At 42.6% G+C, this 19693-nt stretch overlaps 1 protein-coding gene across 1 annotated transcript in view; it reads right to left on the bottom strand.

Moving 5' to 3' along the window:
* The window catches only part of LOC146992329 (voltage-dependent T-type calcium channel subunit alpha-1I-like), a 292588-nt gene that overhangs the window by 59890 nt on the left and 213005 nt on the right, over positions 1-19693 (bottom strand). Inside the window, exons 18-22 of the mRNA XM_085785626.1 lie at positions 18220-18772; positions 16695-16795; positions 13279-13402; positions 12019-12087; positions 895-1073 (exon numbers count right to left, since the gene is read on the bottom strand). Of these exons, the coding sequence (XP_085641752.1) occupies positions 895-1073; positions 12019-12087; positions 13279-13402; positions 16695-16795; positions 18220-18772 (1026 nt within the window). The remainder of the gene's footprint in view (positions 1-894; positions 1074-12018; positions 12088-13278; positions 13403-16694; positions 16796-18219; positions 18773-19693) is intronic.

The raw sequence follows: 19693 nt of genomic DNA, 5'->3' as shown, positions 1-19693 counted from the left end.
AGCTGTGCTTCCCCGGGTCTCCGGGGGGCAGGAAACCTCAAGGGAGGGAGGACGGGGGTCACAAGATAAATCTGAAATGTCACGGGATGATTAATGAGACAGGTGAGCAGATAGAAAATTGCATATCTGCGACAAAATGATGAGGTACGGCTTTCTAATAGGGAGCCATTTACAAAGGGCTTCTCAACTGTGACTGCTGTTCTTTTTTTAATGGTTTATATCTTATTCCTTATAGATCAGTTAGAAACCATTAGTAAAAAGCGGCAAATAATAAGTATGGATGGTCAAATAATCAAACTGATAAATTAGAATAGAGGCTTATTGTCATCATAATAATACAGTGCCTCAAGAGGACAAAATATAAGGTGCCTCTCCATGTCAGTGCAACAAAAACACTCAACTATAGAAAAACACACATGCTAAATATAAAAAAACGACTTGTATGCATGTACAAGTAACAGCTTATTATTTAAATAAGAGGATATTATTGCACATGAGGAAAAGTGTCCATAATGCCCAGAGAAAGAAACTATCATAGACTTGAAATACTGATGGAACACTGATCCATAAGGATTAGCAAATATCTAATGAAGCCTTGAATGACAACCTTTATAAAACAAAGAGGAATTCATGGTGTTATCTTCATAAAATGACTGGAGAGGTAAATGCACTGACTGGAGATAAAATTTTACATAAAGTGTCTTTACTGTAAAAAGATGCATGTATTTTAAGTGGTTGGGGAAAACCAACTTTAACCACAGTTTATGAATACTGTCATAAGGTATGTATACAAAAAAAAATATCAATGCAAAATGATAGAAAAATCAATTAAAAGCTTTATCCGCCCACAGCAGAACACACAATGGAGTGGATTGAACCGTTTCCCCTGCTCACCTGAGGGGACGCAGCGTCCTGAGCAACCGGAGGACACGCAGCACCCCCAGGATCTTGGCCCCGCCCGCCATGGACACCACAATGTCAATCAGAGAGACGAAGACCAGGAAACCGTCGAGGATGTTCCAGCTGCTCCTGAGGTAGGCCTTCTCCCCCAGGTACAGACCCATGGACACCACCTGGAGGGAGGGAGGGAGAGAGAGAGGGGCTGAGCTCGGGACTGGTCATACAACACACACACACACATACTTTGATAGGAGAGGAGAGGAGAGGAGAGGAGAGGAGAGGAGAGGAGAGGAGAGGAGAGGAGAGGAGAGGAGAGGAGGAGGGGAGAGGAGAAGAGGGCAGGAAAGGAGAAGAAGAAAGGAGAGGGGAAGGGAAGGGAAAGGGAAAGGAAGAGGAGAGGGGAAGATGAGAGGAGAGTGGAAAGGAGAGGAGAACAGGAAAGGAGAATAAGAATGGAGAAGAGAAGGGAAAGGGATAGGAAGAGGAGAGGAAGAAGAGGAGGGGATAGGAGAGAGCATAGGGAAGGAAAAGAGAGGACAGGAGTGGAGGAGAGGAGGAAAGAGAGGGGAAGAGAGGAAAGGAGAATAGAATAGAATGGAAGATGAGAGGAGAGGAGAGGAGAGGAGAGAGAGCGGAAATGAAGGGGAAGGAAGAGGAGAGGAGAGGAGGAAAGGAGAGGAGAGAGCAGAGGAAAGGACAAGAGTGGACAGGAGTGGAGGAGAGGAAATGAGAGGAGGAAAGAGAGGGGAAGGGAAGGGAAATGGAGAGGAGAGGAGAAGAGAGGAAACAAAGATTAAAGTCAAAAACATGGGAGAAGGAGGAGAGGACTGTGGAAGATGAGGAAGAGAGGTGTTAACCCCCGCCCAAGAAATGTGGTACATTTCCATGGAGATGAAAGGAGGGAAGAAGAAGAAGAAAAACCACAGCTCCTGAATCCCAATATGAGGAAGTGAACGTTCAAAAGGAAGAGGGAGGGAAGAAACCAGGAGAGGAGGATGAAGGAAACAAAGAGAGGAGGTGATTAAAAGTCTACTACGACTCAGACAAAGCTGTTCGCTAATCTCCAACATTACACATCAGGATTCATGGTTTTAGTAACGATGAATCATGAGCAGTATCAAAGTCTTTGTGGAGTCAAACTACTTTTACATTGACACTGAATTCTGTCGGCTGCAGCATAACGAAGGAAAAATGTTTAGGGATATAAACATTGAGAGGAGAACCTTTACTGTTTACATTTTTTTTTAAGTGAAGCCACACGGTGTTTGGAGCTGCTGACACTGCACTGCAGCAGTCTGCCCCGAATCCTCTTAAATCAGACCCTTCTCCACTTCTCTGGACTCAACAACTGGAACCGAACCAGCAGGGAACAGAGAGAGAGAGAGAGAGAGATAGACAGTCACCGGTGCACCGAAATTAAAAGGTGGAAAAATAGAAAGTTTGGAGACGAAGAACGAGTTGCATGGTGAACTTTTGGAAGGGGGGAAAAGGTTGCACGGCAGATGTTTGTGTGTGTGACATCGTTTGACACCTGCCAGGCGTTTTTCATGGCAATAACAAGTCGTTGTGGCTGTCAATGTTCGAAGAAAAAAAAGAGCGTGCAAGGATGCGGCAATGGAGGCTCGTCTGGCTTGTATTGCAGAAAGTGTCACCAGAGAGAAAGAGAAAGATGTAGAAATGTGAAAAAAAACTCGGGGGTGGTGGCTCAGATTCTGTCTTTCTAAATCTATCTATCAAATATTTGGTGGCTCTATAAAAATGTAGCAGCTTTCCTCCTGAGGGCCGTGGCAGCAGTCAGCTTGGATTTACAGAAGTCATAACAGACCAGTTGAAAACAAATAAAACAAAAAAGCAACAACAACAACAACAACAAAAAATAGCCAATTTTTCACTCGCACACAATATATTATACATTTTCCGATACCGAGTCAGAGGAGCGTCCAGTCTGCTCCTAGATAAACAGTGCTGCCCAGAGGACATGGTGTAACCCCATAGATAAGGCTCTTTGCATGACTGGTGTTCATTTTATTTCTTAAATCTATTTATTATTCATGTTTGAAATAAAGGAGAACGGATGAATGAATGATTAAACGTCTGCTCATGCTATGCTAATGCTAGCAATGTAGCGACAGCAAAATGCACAGCTCCTATAAAGTGTTAATTTCCAAGGATCAGTCAGTGATTATTTCATATTTTCAGTGGATTATTCCTTTACAAGACTGAATTATGGGGTGCTGAAAAGGGGAGAATAAGGAGCAGGATTTTAGGGCCCCCCCTGGCTGACAGGGGCCCAGAGAGGCCCCCTAATAAGTCCTCTTACTGGATCAGCTGCAGAGCGGTAGCCTATAATTTATTGTTCGACACAGGTAGGGAGTAAGGAGCATAGATAAGGAGGTGCAGGCAGCAGGTGGTCTGATTTAATGAAATATGGTTTAAGAAATTATGAAGTCACAAAAGGAAAGAAAGGAAAGAAAGAGAGGAGCGGGAAGGTAGGTGGAGCAAGGAACAAGGAGAGTTTACTTTTAATTGATTCATCATCCGTGAATTAGTGGTGGAAAGTTATGGAACATTATGTTAAATTCCATTTAAACCGTGAGAATAAGAATTACTTTAATATCGCCCAAAGGGAAATCCATACAGTATGTCTGTCAGCTCATCTAGATCTCACAGGAGACGATACAGTATATTCTTTATAGAGTATCAGTCTTGCAGCAAATAGTGAATCCCATTGTATTCAGTGCATCCTCTACCAAGAGCCGGTCATGTTGTTCTTTTCATAAATATGGCAATGATGGTCAAACATATCATTAAAATGCATAGTTTTATGTAAAACAGCATCAACATTTTTTTTTGGTAAGTGGGCCCCATAGGATTTTTTTTTTTCATGGGCCCCCAAAATCCCTGGTGACACCCCTGAGACTGAAAGTTGATGTCGTACCTGATGGATCTAATGTATTTAATCAATGTGCATACTGGTCATCTATTGTGATTGTGACTTTTTTTCAAAAAATTCTAAATATTCTTTAACTACTCATCTTGGGAACATTTGTTGAACACTTGTTGTTTATCTATTTATCTGTATTTACTCAGATTATATTGATTCTTATTGATTTGTATGTCTTTTGGGTTGCCTCTATCTACAGTATGTGATTGAAATGTTGATCTTATAGCCTATAATAAACATTTTAGGAGCTTTTTGTCGAAGTCTGTTTGTTTGTTAGTCCTGCACCTGTAATACTTTGGATGTGCGTGCTCTATCCTACTATTGTGTTCTCATACATATAATGTAGACAAGGTGTTAGGTAACATGTTGTATACTGCAGTGAGTGCTTTCTTTATAAGTCGTTGTTACTGGGCTTCATTACTTCCCTTCTATAAAGTGACTTGTATTAAACTCTGCAGCGTTTTAATGTGCTGGAAACCCTTGACAACGGGTTCCACCCCTGAACAAACACCGTAACTGTCACCACAGTAACGCAAAGTGAGTGATGGCAGCAGAATCAGCAGCGTTGGCAGCGTGGTAGCAGACGCCGCCATGCCAACAGTTGTCAGGGGCATCGAAACGACGAAGAAATAAGGTAAAAAAAAGAGAAAGAGAAATAAAGAAAAGGCAAAGCAGGGGGGAAAGACAAAGAGAGCTGGAGAAGGATGACGAAAGGCAGAGAGAGAAAGAGAGAGGGAGAGAGTCAGTTTGCAGAGTTTCACACAGCTCAGTTTAGAAACAGACGATCTTCTCCTCATCTCTTCGACAGCTGATACAGACAAAAAACTTTCACCACGAGAAAATGTTTCATGTGACGTCGCTGGTGAGATCTGTGCGGCGGCGAGTCCCTGTCATATTCCATACGTTAGGTCTTTTGTCATGTTTTGACAAGCTAGATGGCAAATTATAATACATCTGCTCTGTTATTAATAGCAGCCGGCTATAACGAAAGCCCCCTCCAGGACTGTTGGGAGTGCCGTGGGACCTCCATTAAGCAGATCAAATATCACCATGATAAAACATGATGCATGGGAAATCTATCGCAGGTCGATGCCAGCGCTATTATCAAAGCCGGCTCCTCTCCTCTCCTCTCTCACACTACCAGCTGTCCTTTGGCTGACAGGGCGAGTGTGTCACATTAAATTCAAATTCAAATTACATTCAAACCCCATTTGCAATATCGCTTAGCAGAAAATATGGCAATGATTGTACATGTCGCTTCAGAGTTATTTTTGCAACCCGGGTGTTTAAGATGGGATTTTGTGAGCTCATGCTGCTGCTGCACACAGACTAAAAAAAAAGACATTAATGACTCTCAAAATAGTGCCTGCCATATTTCTTTCACTTCATCCATATGTCATCATCACTGTTTAACCCATGTGCTTTAGATTTTCGGCTTGAACTCTTCATTATTTCGTTGAGGAATAAAGAAACACATAAAGGTCTGCGTGCATTGATCAAAGCCATTACAAAAACAACTACAGGGAATGTGGGCAAGAAAAGTAAATAATATAAAATAAAAAAAATAGTCATATCAAATCTGCAGCCAGCAAGCCAAACACGGGTCACTTGCGGCTGAGAAATCTGCAAAACTGTGGCACCGGAGGAACCGAATGTGAGCTGGCTCTGCTGTGTGTGTGTGCCGAGCTGCCAGATTTGATTAGGTTTTGAGGAAACTGAGTTGGGCTGAGAACCAACTTGCGCTTGGTCAACCCCGTCTCCTTGAGATTATGTTTAAATACTACAGATTTGTTTTGCCAAATGTGCTCTCTGGTTGTGCTCTGCTGGCTGAGTCATGTTCCACTGTCAAGGGCTATTAGAGAGAAGATAGGTCCGACAGTTGAGGCCGGTGTCGCCCCTTGCGAGCTCCCAAACCGGGCCAAACTGCACCTCCTCCTGTCATGTTGCATTATCTATTATCAGTTCAGAGTCCAGCCTGGCTGTAGGCCACTTCCTGTTTGGCCCAGGAACTTTTGCTACCTGGTGAGTTTTACTTGTTTGTGTTTGTCCAAGTCAGAAGTCATTAAAGGCCTGATATTTTACACTTATTTCAAATGTTGATTCGTAAGCAGATAAGACCAAAAGCCATCTCAGTGTAGTTTAACAGCTTGGTTCGGTGTCAGCCAATCAGACGAGAGGAGGCTTTGACTGAGTGGCTGACTGTTTTCTGAGTGGTGGAGTGAAAAACGCAACGGATTTCACAATAAAACACTCAGAGAAACCAAATCCTGCAAAGTCTTGGACGGTGGTGGATCCAGGTGAGGGGGGCGGGGCTTGGTGACGGCTTCATTGTGACATCACAAAGTCACAGGAAGTCTTGACGGCTCGTTTTGAGGCTCAGTTTCTGAATACAGGCTGTGTGTATTTCTCTGTGGACTGAGGCTTTGATACTTTCACAGTATTAATATAAAACCTAGAGCTGATCTATAATCAAAGAAGCCATGCACATCTATCTTTATACAAGATAGGACCTTTAATAAAAAAAATATATATACTGTATATATTGTGGCTTCTTTTCAATCACATTAAAAATCTTACTTTACAAAACGAAACAAAACAAAAAGAAGAGCTTCTGTGGGAAATTTCTAAATTTAGTGACCTCAAAGAAACAAAGTTAAGGAAGCGAAGAACATGAGTCACCTGTGTTTTCAGTTTAGACTTTCCTCGGTCCACCTTTTTAAAATGTGGCCGACGTCTTGTTCCACAAACACAAAGCTGCTGCGACCAAACTACTGTATCCAGTTTTAATGGAGGAGCTCTGACCAGCTCAGACTACCTGAGAAGCCTTTGAAATGCTCTTTAGTAAATGGTATTCACCATGCACACGCTGCACCGGGAACAGAGACCCGAGACACGACTCAAAAAAGAAAAGTCGGTCACTGTTGTTGTTATTTATAAAGAAAAAAACAAGATGCTGTTCTGATTTAATTCCCCTTCCATTACTAAACTCCTCAGGAAATTTTACATGGAAAAAAATGTGTTGTTTTTTTTCTGCTAATGGTTGAACACTCCATCAAGAGGGATGCTGGGTAAAATTGCATGCAATTTTGACCTTAACTAAACAGCTTCAGAGTAATAGTGATGGTTAAATGACATGTTACAGGGTGAATGAAAACAGCAAAAACATACAGTAGGTCCCCTTTAATCAAAGCTTGTATTTATTTCATTTATCATGTTTGATCAATTTAAAGGGATAGTTCAACATCTTGGCAAATTGGTCTATTGCCATAATCCCTATAGTCATAGCAGTAGGTTTGTTACCTTTAATTGTCGGTGCAAGCTATTTTCAGAACGGCGGAGCAGAGCCGTGAGCTGCTCAGAGCTACGCTATGGAGGCTCATGGGATTTCTTGGTTTCCCTCATCAAACTCATCAAATACACAATCCAACAACTCCAAAACGCTCTGGTGGACAATTTGTGACCTGAACATTCACCACGCTATGAGATAATAACAGATTGTACCCGTTGTTTGGGAGGTAAATTCAGAGACTGCTTGCTGAAAAACCCCTTTAATGTAAGATCCATTTGTTTACTGTGATCCATATTGATATTCTATTTACATCTTTTATTCTGGCAGTCTCAGTCCTCCCTAGTTTTTAGAGCAGCTCCAGACCTAAATCACTGGTGCTGAGGGAAGAAATGGGCCGAGTGATAAGATAAACAGAGGGTTGACAGAGTCTTTAAATTGAACAGTGTGAGGCGACTCGAGCACAGACAGGGTTGTGTGAGACTCAGTCTGTCCGTCTGTCAGGTCCGCTCACATCTTCTAACCGCTGTGATCGGACTCAACAGGCAGGAGACACGGTGTGACGAGACCGTGTCAGCTCCTGTACCAGCGTGCATGGGTTCATGTGTGTGTGTGTGTTTGGACATTTGTGTTTGTGAGACACAGAGAGAAAGAGAGAGAGAGGGGGAGAGGAGGAGGGGTGGATGGTGGTTTCTAATTAGAGTCTGATGTTCAAGGTCAGACTCGCTGTGTGCAGGCAGCTCTGTTTACACTGATCACTATGGGTGTATTTGTGTGTTTGTGTGTGTGTATTTGTGTGTGTGCGAGTGGACAGGAGATGAGAACAGGCCGTCCCCATGATGGAGTGTGTCTCGGAGAGGAAACTCTGTTTAATTAGTGTGGTTTCTTAATTAGAGCTCCTCGGAGGGAGATCAGACTGACCAGCCTGGAACAACACATTAAGAGCAACAAGAGGGGAGGGAGCGATGGAGAGAGAGAGGCATTATGGGATGGACAATAGGGAGAGAGGGCAAAATACAGTGTGAAGAATAATACAATGCTGTATTGCTCTTGCATTGAGAAAACAAACAGCGTGGCAGTAGATCATTATCTTTAACTGTCCATGAATTAATTCATCACCGTTTCCTTCTTCGTTTGAATGAATCACAATTAGCTAAAAGAAATTATTTATCGAGACCAATTAAAAAAACATGCTCGCAAGTGAATTTGTGGAGCTTGCAGGCAACGGATGATCTGATGGAAATAATCAACTATTCATGCAGCCACCGACCGAATCAATTAGAGGATGTTTTCTGTGATATCTGCTGCGTCAAAGGGGGAAAGACATTACTGCAATTATACAGCACAGGCTATTAGAGATTATTATAAAGGTAGAGGAGTGCTGGTTGACAGCTTGTCTTTTATATAAGTGTCAGTATATGAATAAGTCTGTAAAGGGTTTAAGTAAATACAAATTAGATAAGGATACACGTGTAGAAAATCTAAATTGTCTTATTGGTTCTGAGCAGCTGGACTGTCATTGATCTGTCATTTATATAGCTATAGGTATTTAAGTAGGTAAATAAGTAATTAAGCATGTACAGTTTACTTTGCTGCCTCCATCAGGACTCCTCAGAGAGCTGCTGCTGCTGCTGCTGCTGCTGCTGCTGCCCCATCACACACCGCTCTGAAAGTGGTCGGCTCATTATGAACCCAGAGATGTTTGCAAACAGAAGAGATGGAGTCAGAGGCGTAAAATGTACAACATGTCACTGTCACGTAACACGTAGGTTAAACACAAACAGACAATGTGCTGGTTAATTAAGTACTGGTCATGTGATCATGTGATTCTGATGATCGCTTCAAATTCATCAAGGTTGAAAAGTTTTTTTAACCCATCATGTAACATATATTTGACAAATAGGATAAGTTATTTAAGTTTAGGCTAAGTATTTAAGTCAATAACAAGTCATTTTGTATTTTTTTTGTACACATTTTAATGCATTAATAGATTCTTGTGTGTTCTTAAATATTTCTTATATATACGCCTTTAAGAAAAAGTATAACTTTTGTATGGGTGAGGAACCACATACGGTCACTTCGTTGACCTTGATTCGCAGCTAAAGTAAAATAAAAATAAAAAATAAAATTGACTTTCCAAGAATTAAATGAAAGTCCTATAAAAGGTTAATAGGAAAAGTAAACGTCGCTGCACTACACAGAGTTTCCTCTTTCTCCGAGTTGCTTGTGACACTTTGGGTTTTTTGTTAACCTATAAACTGAGGGAAATTTATTATGGGAACAGATGCACTTAAAAAAAATACTATTGCACAAGTTGGTGCTGCGTAGTTCTCATCGACTTTGTGACCACATTCATTTAACAGTCGGCTCCTGTGCTACTGAAACTCTGAGGCAGATTGTGCCAGTGAAGCAGTTCAGCAATAAAGAGGGTAAACAAAACAGAGATGAAGTATGAGAGGAATCAAACACACAGGAGCACAGGGGCAGAGCCAGGATAAGAGAGGCAGAGAGAGATGAATTCAAAGTTAAGTTAAGTTTCAGTTTGTGGTGATTTTACAACACAAGTTACAATCCCTCTGTCCGTTACACTTTTGTGTTACAGTAAGTCTTCATAATTATTGACTAATAGCCTCATTTCAGCTTCCAGCAGTAATAAATAAGCTGTAATGCTAATTCATCTCCATAGCTACAACCTTAGGCTGCTTGTGGCTGCTGTAAGTCTCATGTGATGCCTCCCTTCCAGAGGCAGAGGAATCTACAGGCACAAATAACATGACCTCAGTGAATCCCACAGAATTCATTATCACATAACTGTTAATGTGTCTCCTCCTTTGATTTGTGCAACTGCAATCGATCCTTAAATGCATACAAAGTGAGGAATGAGCTACAGATACTCACACTGCAATTGCTACAAATGTTAAAGAGATGGTTCAACATTTTGGCAAATTGGCCCATTGCCATAATCCCTATAGTCATAGCAGTAGGTTTGTTACCTTTAATTGTCGGTGCAAGCTATTTTTAGAATGGCGGAGCGGAGCCGTGAGCTGCTCAGAGCTACGCTACAGAGGGGAATAGGATTTCTTGGTTTCCCTCATCAAACACAACACGTCAAATACACAATCCAGTTGTTTTAGAGGCAAATTCATACAAAACCGCCGATGTGTGTTGCATTCAGGGACGGTTTTTCATCAAGCAGTCTCTGAATTTGCCTCTAAAACAACTCTGTCTGGTAACGTTGTGTTATTATCTCATAGCGTGGTGAATGTGCAGGTCACAACTTGTCCACCAGAGCGTTTTGGAGTTGTTGGATTGTGAATTTGATGAGTTTGATGAGGGAAACCAAGAAGTCCCATTAGCATAGCTCTGAGCAGCTGGCGGCTCTGCTCCGCCGTTCTAAAAATAGCTTGCACCGACAATTAAAGGTAACGAACCTACTGCTAAGACTATAGGGATTATGGCAATGGGCCAATTTTCCAAAATGTTGAACTATCCCTTTAAAGGGCACAGGGATGTCACATCTGTACCTGAAGCCCCGCCCCCCAAACCCTCAGCACATCTGGATCTGTGTGTGATATTGGACTTGTCGGTTTTATATGTTTTTCCCAGAGGATTTCATTGATAAATGAGGTCATTTCAGTGGACGTTGTGATGCTAATATCTATGTTATGGGCTGTAGAATAAGTGCTGTCACAAGCAAATTAAGACAAACGAGTGTGTTAGTGTTTGGGGCAACACACACCGGCTTCTGTGTGAACACAATAGGATGGGGAATGTGGAGATGCACAAATCTGCAAATACTAATCCTCTTAATAACAACAGGAAAATTACATTTATTTATTTTTTATTACTGAGTAACTGAGTCAGATCTTTGACTCGGCAGCGGATGGAAGCTGAAGCTGCAGCGGAGCACCTAACGTACAGTATCCGAGATAAGACGCCGAGTGGCAGGAGGAGAGCAAATGAAGCAGCGCACTGACAGATAACAACGGAGCTGGAATGATTAAATTACAAACTGCAGGACAAAAGAGCTCAGAGGACGATAAGAGACGGATACGAGGCTGAAATCACTCCAACGAGGAGCAGAGAGAGGACGAAGTGAGAGACAATGTGAGCGGCTGAAGGACTGATCGAAGGAGTGGAGGTAAACACAGATGCAGGAGGAGGAGGGTGAATAGCGGAGTTCAACCTGGGGCCAAAGCTGCACACATATAGTCTACTGTATATGTGCACATGTGCTGAGATCTACATATCATTGTGCTACACATGTCTTCATTATCCCTGGTCATAAATAAATCACTATAGGCTTTCTACCAAAGCGGCAAACGCCTGGAGACACAAGGCCCTTAATAATGGATGATGCCCTGTCTTCTGGACAGCAGATTAGTGGATTAAAAAAGAGAGAGAGAGAGAGAGAGAGAGAGAGAGTGTGTGTGTGTGTGTGTGTGTTTATCGATGAGAAGTCCAGGAGTAGCTAAAGGGCAGCTGAAGAGCGATAGCCTTCTAATTAACTTCATTATCTAGCTGCCCATCGCTAATGGGACATGTGCAACTGATTAAACCGTGAGTTGCAGAGTTGTTAAGAAAAGAAGTGGAGAGAAAAAAAAGGAGGTTTGGGGTGTGGGTGTGGGGGGAATAACAGATTGAGATGAAAGAGGAAGACAAAAGAAAGAAGGGAAGAGCAAATGGAGAGCAAACCAGATGAGAAATGAAGAAAATGGAAGAAGTGGAGAGGAGCAGGAGCAGGAGAAGAGGAGGATGAGACAAGAGAGAGGAAGAAAACTGAAAAATAAGAGTGTGATGTACAAGAGAAAGACACAAGGTCAGAAAAGAGCAATGGAGAGGAAATGCGCAGGAGAAGAGAGAGATGATGTGGAGGAGAGTCTTTTACCTTGACCGTCATCTCAGCGACGAAGATGGCAGTGAAGATGTAGTTGGAGATGGTGAGAAACAGTCTTTCCTGTAACAAAGAGAGAAAGACAAAAGATAAAGGCTGAGAAAAGAAGAAAAAGAAGAAGGGAAGCAAATAAAAGGCTTCACGGAGGAAACAGAGGAAGGATTTCAGAAAGACAACCGAGAGTGGCCGGGCTCGGCTTCACTCACTTCTGCTCCTTTGTGAATCCACTGACTTCATTTATCACTCTGTTTTTTTTTTTTTCAATTAAATCAGACTTAGTTACCAAATTAAAAAACAGAATTTGAAAGAGCTGCTGCGCTTTAATTTGGATGTGACAGATCACTTCCTCGAAAAGTGCTCACCCGTCAATATGGTGGTGCAGACTGATTAGAGGAGAAGTGGCCTGTTGCCAAAACTCTGGGAGAAAGAAAAAAAAACTCAGGGTGTTAATTATTTGCAAGAAATGAAATTCATTAAAATAACTGCTCTTTATCACAATTACAGATGATTTGTAAAGCTCTTCTCACATCAGATTTTTACTCAAAAGTTTGACACATTGAAGATGCACTTTTCTCTTTCAAACTCAAAGTCTAATTTCTGTGACGTTATTTTCACTGAGCTGCTTCAGATTTGATTGGAATTGAAATTGCAGTTTGTTCTGTTATGTTGAAGTTATAATAAAAAAAACCTATCCACATCAGATTGTCTAAACAGGAGAACACAGACAGCTTATTGTGAGCCGGAGTTACGTTTTGTTGCCAGGCGACATCTAGTGGCCGTAGTGATTATGACAGAAGAGAGAAGGGTGGAGAGACTGGTGTGAATGGATAAGTGAGTAAAACATACAGTAGGATTTAGAAACAGGAGTGTTACAAGCAGTTACATTTTTTATACGTCATTTTTATAGTAACTATGAAGAAGTGGTACTTATTCTTAATCGTAATTATGATTTTGTACCAAATACTTTTTGTGCCTAAACCTAAAGAAGCCACTATTTTAGTTGAAAGGGGTTGACCATCTAAACCTATTGCTAAAAAAATGATCAGAGTATGTTCTACACTGTTTGAGTTGTTTTGTTACATCATCTAAAATGTTTCCAGTGTTTCTCAAAGCTAGGAAAATATGTGATTTAGATTGAGATGATTAGAGATATTTGCAAATTTCAGGTACGCAGCTTCTGACCAGGACCGGCCCATCCTCCAGTCCAGACTATCTCCAGATCAATAAGTGATAATCAGAAACAACAGCCCTTACCAGACTTCCCTGCATTATCTTGGGCCTCTCCAGCGCCACCGTGATGCAGTTGAGGAAGATGAAAACCAGGACCACGTAGTCGAAGAGCTTATGGGCGATGATGGACTGACAGAGCCGCCTGAACCTGATGAGAGAGAGACAGAGGAGCATGTATTAGAGCAGGGGTTCCCAACCATCAGAGAAAGAATAAAAACATATACATTTATTTACTTTATTTACATTACACCTCAGGGTATTTTATTTTGGAAAATGTGCCTCTTCCCTCTGCTTTCAGCACCACACAATTGAAAGGCAGGCCCACAGGCCAACCATTGCAAAAGAAAGAAGAAGGAAGAAACAAACATTGCTGGGAAAGAAATACGAGACAACAAAAAGAAAACTGCATTTAAAAGAAAAAACAAGAGTCCTATTTAAATTTCGGGTTCATTGCATCAGGTGATTCACATGCTCCAAGCCCCACTGTGTGTAATCTGTGGCAACTGGCCCTCCACCACTTCATCGCCTCACAATCTTCCTGGATTCAGGTTGGAGTGACAGCATGAAAACAAGATTTCAGAGTAGACTGGACATAAGGAACACACTTTGGGTGTCACTGTCTCCCAACGCCCCCAGATGGGAACGTCTAGCTGCAGGGACACAAGCTCAGGGCTCCCACTGATTCAACGTTATGGTGAGTTGTAAAAAAAAAAATGCATTACTTGAAATGAAAACAGATTGGAAAACCATGTGATTGTCCACACAATAAATCTGAGGGTTGTTGGTTGGTTGTAGCTGCATCAAAACAGCTGAGTTCTCATCTTCCTATGAGAAAACCTTAAAGGGATAGTTCAACATTTTGGCAAATTCGCCTATTGCCATAATCCCTATAGTGTGGTGAATGTGCAGGTCACAACTTGTCCACCAGAGCGTTTTGGAGTTGTTGGATTGTGTATTTGATGAGGGACAGGGGACCTGTACCGTTCACCTCCATTGTGTTCACTGAGCAGCTCACGTCTCTGCCCCGCCGTTCTCAAACAAAATGCACCAATAATTACAGGTAATGAACCTACTATAAGGATTATGGCGATAGGCGAATTTGCCAAAAAATGTTGAACTATCCCTTTAAAGCTGCCTCCTTTTTTTCTGATATCCTTGTAAGTACAAGTCTTCTGAGGTCACATGATGAGTAATGTTCTTCTTGAACTTTTGGCCTCGAACGAGGAGGAAAAAGTCTTGAAAACGTTTCGAGGGGGAAAAATCCCTCCACAGTGTTTATGCAGCAGACACACACACACACACACACATACGGACACTTGTGGTGGGTGTAAATGGATGCGAGCCACAAACGGCCTGGAGTCACTGGTGTGCTCTGAGAAAGACTTTAACATCCTCAGACACCTGCAGTCGTCGGCGCAGACAGTGAAGCAGCTCCGGAGAGAAGCCCTCACACATCTCATCTCATCTCATCTGCCAGCTTTAAAGAAAGAAGGGGAACAAATATACCTACTGCTGCACCTGCTCTCTGGGTGAAGAAATCAATGTGCTAATCTGACTGCTTTTCCTCCAGACCTGGCAACTGTGTCCCTTTTTATCTATCGATTCAAATCTGGCAACCCTGTCCCCCCTTCTCTCTGGTTATCGATCGTGACCAGCAGCAGCAGCAGTGGTGGTGGTGGTGCTGGCGTAGGCACTTAAGCCGCCCGAGACCCAACTTTGTGATGTTGGCTGCTTTTCTCCCCCTTTGTTTTTATCTGCTTAGATAGAGCAAACACACACATATACAAAAATACACACACATATGCTCCCATGCATTGCTCAGACATGTACAGCGCACTGAGACATAAACAAGACAAAGACGCACATATGCTCCCACGCTCCCACATGCAAAGTCATCCACAAATAAATAAATGCACCGGCACAACGCAACCACAGATATAGGCCCTAACGCTAGTAGTGCATTGCATACACCGCCAACACACACAGACACACACACAGGCCCTAGCTTGACAGATGGCACCTGCCAGGATGCCAACACACAGCCCTGGGGCCTGGCTTCCCTTAAGTGGCTATCAGCACGCAGGGAGTCGGCTGAGTGAGCGAGTGGATGACTGAGTGAGTTTTCTTTCATGTTGCTCTCTACCAGCGATGAAGTGGAGGCTGCTCGGAAACATAATAACACTGACAAACATAGATGAATGCACACACACATATATATATAGGGGCAAGTCAAAACCAGTGTCTGGAAGAGGAACGCACAAAAAAACTAAACAAATGCTTTAGAGGAGACGTGCAGCGACGTCACTTCAACAGGAACATTTGAGGTTTTTCTTTGAACAGACGAAGAGTTCCGTGTTGTTCCACATTATCGACACAGAGCGGCTAACGTTTGCTAGCGTGCAGCTTTCAGAGCCATTGGTCTTCCTTGTCTTGTCGTCTTTCCACACTCGCTCTCTCTTTCTCTCTGAAGCCTCGGTGCTGGGTAGAGCGAGGAGGAAGTAGAAACACCACTGATGCCTCCAGTGAGTCTTGTGATTTGCACATTTTCAGGTTAACACCACTCAGATCAGGTGGTGCCGCACAGTAGGACCGGTCTTTTAAGGTCTTGGTCTTGTCTCGGTCTCAGTCGAGCTGGACTCTGGATTTTTTCTCAAGACCTCAGCTGTAGTGACATCTTTTTTTTTTCATTTTTTACCACAAATGCCTCCTCTCTGTCACTCGCTCACTTGGGTTATGGTTATCTGATATAATTCAGTAACTTTAAAGGTCCAGTGTGTAAAATGAGGGGAAAACAGTGACATCTAGCATATCAATTCTATTATTTATCTATCAAATAATTCTATTGTTTAATTATGAACGTGAAACTCTTGAAATGTGCTCTCTGGTTGGCTGGATTTTCCATTCCGTACAAACATGGCGGCACAAGATGGGGACACTCTCTAAGCAAGACTCTTGCTATATGTATATATAAAAGAAGAATTATAAGGTTACGAAAACAAAACAGATTTTATTTTATAGCGATTATACACTTATACAAATATATTCATCAGATTTTGCCAATAAACCTTGACAAATATTACACACTGGACCTTTAAGATAATTAAAATTGTTCTACTAAAGTATCTGCTTGTTGTGTAACCATCTGAAAAACTTGGTGTCACCAGTGTCAACATTAGGAGGAGACTTCAGTAGGTTCTGTGCTGCTGTGTTTGTCTGTTCACTCCAAACTTTGTTTCATTTAAATATGTGTTGTGTATATGTGTAATATGTGTGTTTAGATTTGATGATTATTATGAGTACTGGTACTGAATACTCATAATAATGGTCTTGAAAATGATCTTGCATTGGTTTGGTCTTGGTCTTGGTCTTGACTCGGTCTGGGGGTTCGGTGGTCTTGACTACAACACTAAGATGAGGCCGGTTAGACAAAATCCACTCACCTGTTCCGAGGGGAGAACATGTAGACGGACCACTCCTCTCTGGACTCACACCAGTCCGGCTTGTAAACCTCCATCATCTTCTGGACACGGAAGCACAGACTCTGAAGGAGAAAGGAGGGAAGAGAGAGGAAGGGAACGGTGGATAACTTTTTTTATTTACTTATTTTTTATCCTTAAAATGATTGAGTGTGATCTCTGGGCTTTAGGAGATTTCTGAGATGTTCCAACAAAGCAGCCGCAAAGTCACTACAGAGGTCAACACGTACTGCTGCATCGCTTCTTCACCGGCTCCTATAATGATTTAGATTAATGTTTTATTTTGGTTTTCGCTGGTACCTCTGACTTTTTTAGAAACTCAATAAAGAATTCACTATATCTTCCAGCAGCAGCAGCAGCAGCAGCAGCAGTAAAAAGATACACAACTTCTCTTTTAGCATCTCTCCTAAAGCTCAAGCATCTGGTTTAGCACCTCGTTCCTGTGGCAGAATAAAGTTATACTGTATGATGATAATCATTCAGTTATGCTGCTTTTGTGCTTAAGGGGAGACACTACAGGTGAATAGGGTAAATATTTTAAATAACAGATATCACCATGAAACTTCCCAAGTTTATCACTTACATTAAGAGAAATATTTTTTGTATTACAAGTTTTGTCAAATTTTATGTTTAAATTATGTAAATCAGGCAATATCTGATGAAATGGAAATGGATAAAGCCCCTTCCAAAATTCTTGTTTTATTTTGTTGACATATTATAGTCAGAAGTTTTTACAGAGGAGGATTTTGGATATCTCTTTTTATCACTTTGTAAATGAGAAAATACTGTCACCAGCCCTAAAAAATGCAATTTCGCCCTGTTTTTAGGAATAAAATGTTGTATACATCAGGCTATGAATGATATATCAACAATCCCCTCTGTAAAAACCTTCAGAATATTAATAAAGGAGGAATAGACCTGGAAGGTTTGTTGTCTGTAAGTGCTGCTGAAGTGGAGATTTCTGGCTCAGAGTCTGAGGAAAAACGGCCTTTAAAGACTTGTACTGTAAAATTCCATAGATTGTTAATGTAAATTATACTTTTACGATTTGTTGCGGATACGGAGGAGATGGCAAGTTTTGGAGCCTAGATCATTGTTCAGGAGAGAGAGAGCTTTACAATGACACCTGACATGACATGGGTCAGACTAACTTCTGAATTTAGGAGAAATCTACTGACGAAAGAGACAAAATGAAGTAGAATAAAAACCTTAATGTGGATTTTCTACCATTTCTTTTGACCTTTCTGAAAGAAGACATGTTAAGGAAGAAAAATAGCTCAAAATCTCAAAATTGATCAGTGCATGAAAAAACTGTGTTTTTGCCTGTAGTGTCTCGCCTTAAAGGGATAGTTCACCCAAAATTAAAATTTCACTCATTATCTACTCACCCTCATGTCGACTAAGAGCTGTGAGAAATTTCAATTTTGGGTGAACTGTCCCTTTAAAGGAGTAAAACCAGTGATGACTGATGTGGACCGGCGCCACTCACGTAGTCCGTCTCGTCGTCCAGGTCTGCTCTGTCCTTGCGTGCGTTGACCTGAGGGAAAACCTCGGTCATCAGGTGCGTGTGCGGCGTCTTGCCGTTACAGTCCCGGTGCTCCATACCGAAGCCGCTCCCGGCCCCGGACCCTCCCGTGATGGATCCCCCCGCCCCTGACCCACCACTCCTCCTCCCGGGCTCCGGGTGGACGTGGGGCAGACAGCCCCCACCGCTCCCTCCCCCTCCCACCAGCGCCGCCGCGGGCTGGCCTCCCGCCCGCAGCAGCTCCGGGAGCTCCAGGGAGAGGGCGCGTCGGTCCCTCCTCACTGCAAAGTGTCTGGAGAGCAGCAGCGAGGGCGGAGGGGGTGGGTGGTGAGGCGGCAGAGGGTGGTGGGAGTGGGCCGGGTGGTGGTGGTGGTGGGAAAGGAGGGACTCCTGCTCGGCGGCGTAGGCGTACGAGTGGGAGTGGGGCGAGCGCGTGCTGTGGACTCGGAGGCTGCCTCCCACCAGCGGCGCCCCGCCGAACCCGTAGCTCCTCCGACCCAGACTGTTGGAGCTGGACCTGATACAGTCATCAACAATCAATAACGTATCAATAAAGAAATGACATACACAAGACTCTTTTACAGATTAAGCATTAAAGGGATAGTTCAACATTTTGGCAAATTGACCCATTGCCATAATCCCTATAGTTATAGCAGTAGGTTCGTTACCTTTAATTGTCGGTGCAAGCTGTTTTTAGAACGGTGGAGCAGAGCCGTGAGCTGCTCAGAGCTCATACTCATCAAATACACAATCCAACAACTCCAAAACGCTCTGGTGGACAAGTTGTGACCTGCACGTTCACCACGCTATGAGATAATAACGGAACGTTACCAGACAGAGTTGTTTTAGAGGCCAATTCAGAGACTGCTTGCTGAGAAACTGCCCTCGATGGGAACGTGCATCAGCGATTTGTATGAATTTACCTCGAAAACAACTCTGTCTGGTAACGTTCTGTTATTATCTCATAGCGTGGTGAATGTGCAGGTCACAACTTGTCCACCAGAGCGTTTTGGAGTTGTTGGATTGTGTATTTGATGAGTTTGATGAGGGAAACCAAGAAATCCCATTAGCCTCCGTAGCGTAGCTCTGAGCAGCTTGCGGCTCTGCTCCACCGTCCTAAAAATAGATGGCACCGACAATTAAAGGTAACAAACCTACTGCTATGACTATAGGGATTATGGCAATGGGCCAATTTGCCAAAATGTTGAACTATCCCTTTAACCCTTGTTGGATGTCCAGTGGACTCATTAACTCTCCCTTCCTACATCCAATCTGCCCTACACAGGGGTACAGTGCTGGCCAAGAAACTCATACTTGGAGAATAGAAGACATCAAATCCACCATCTTTCCAAAACTGGCTGCATGAACTTGTTTCAGTTATACATTATGGAAAAATTGCAATTCAGCGGACAATTTAGTCAAAGCAAATTTGATGAAA

The sequence above is a fragment of the Trachurus japonicus genome, chromosome 1 (assembly GCF_045865225.1).
Source record: "Trachurus japonicus isolate A0001 chromosome 1, Traja_1.0".
Lineage (NCBI taxonomy): Eukaryota > Metazoa > Chordata > Actinopteri > Carangiformes > Carangidae > Trachurus > Trachurus japonicus.
This window is presented reverse-complemented; position numbering and strand designations above follow the sequence as displayed.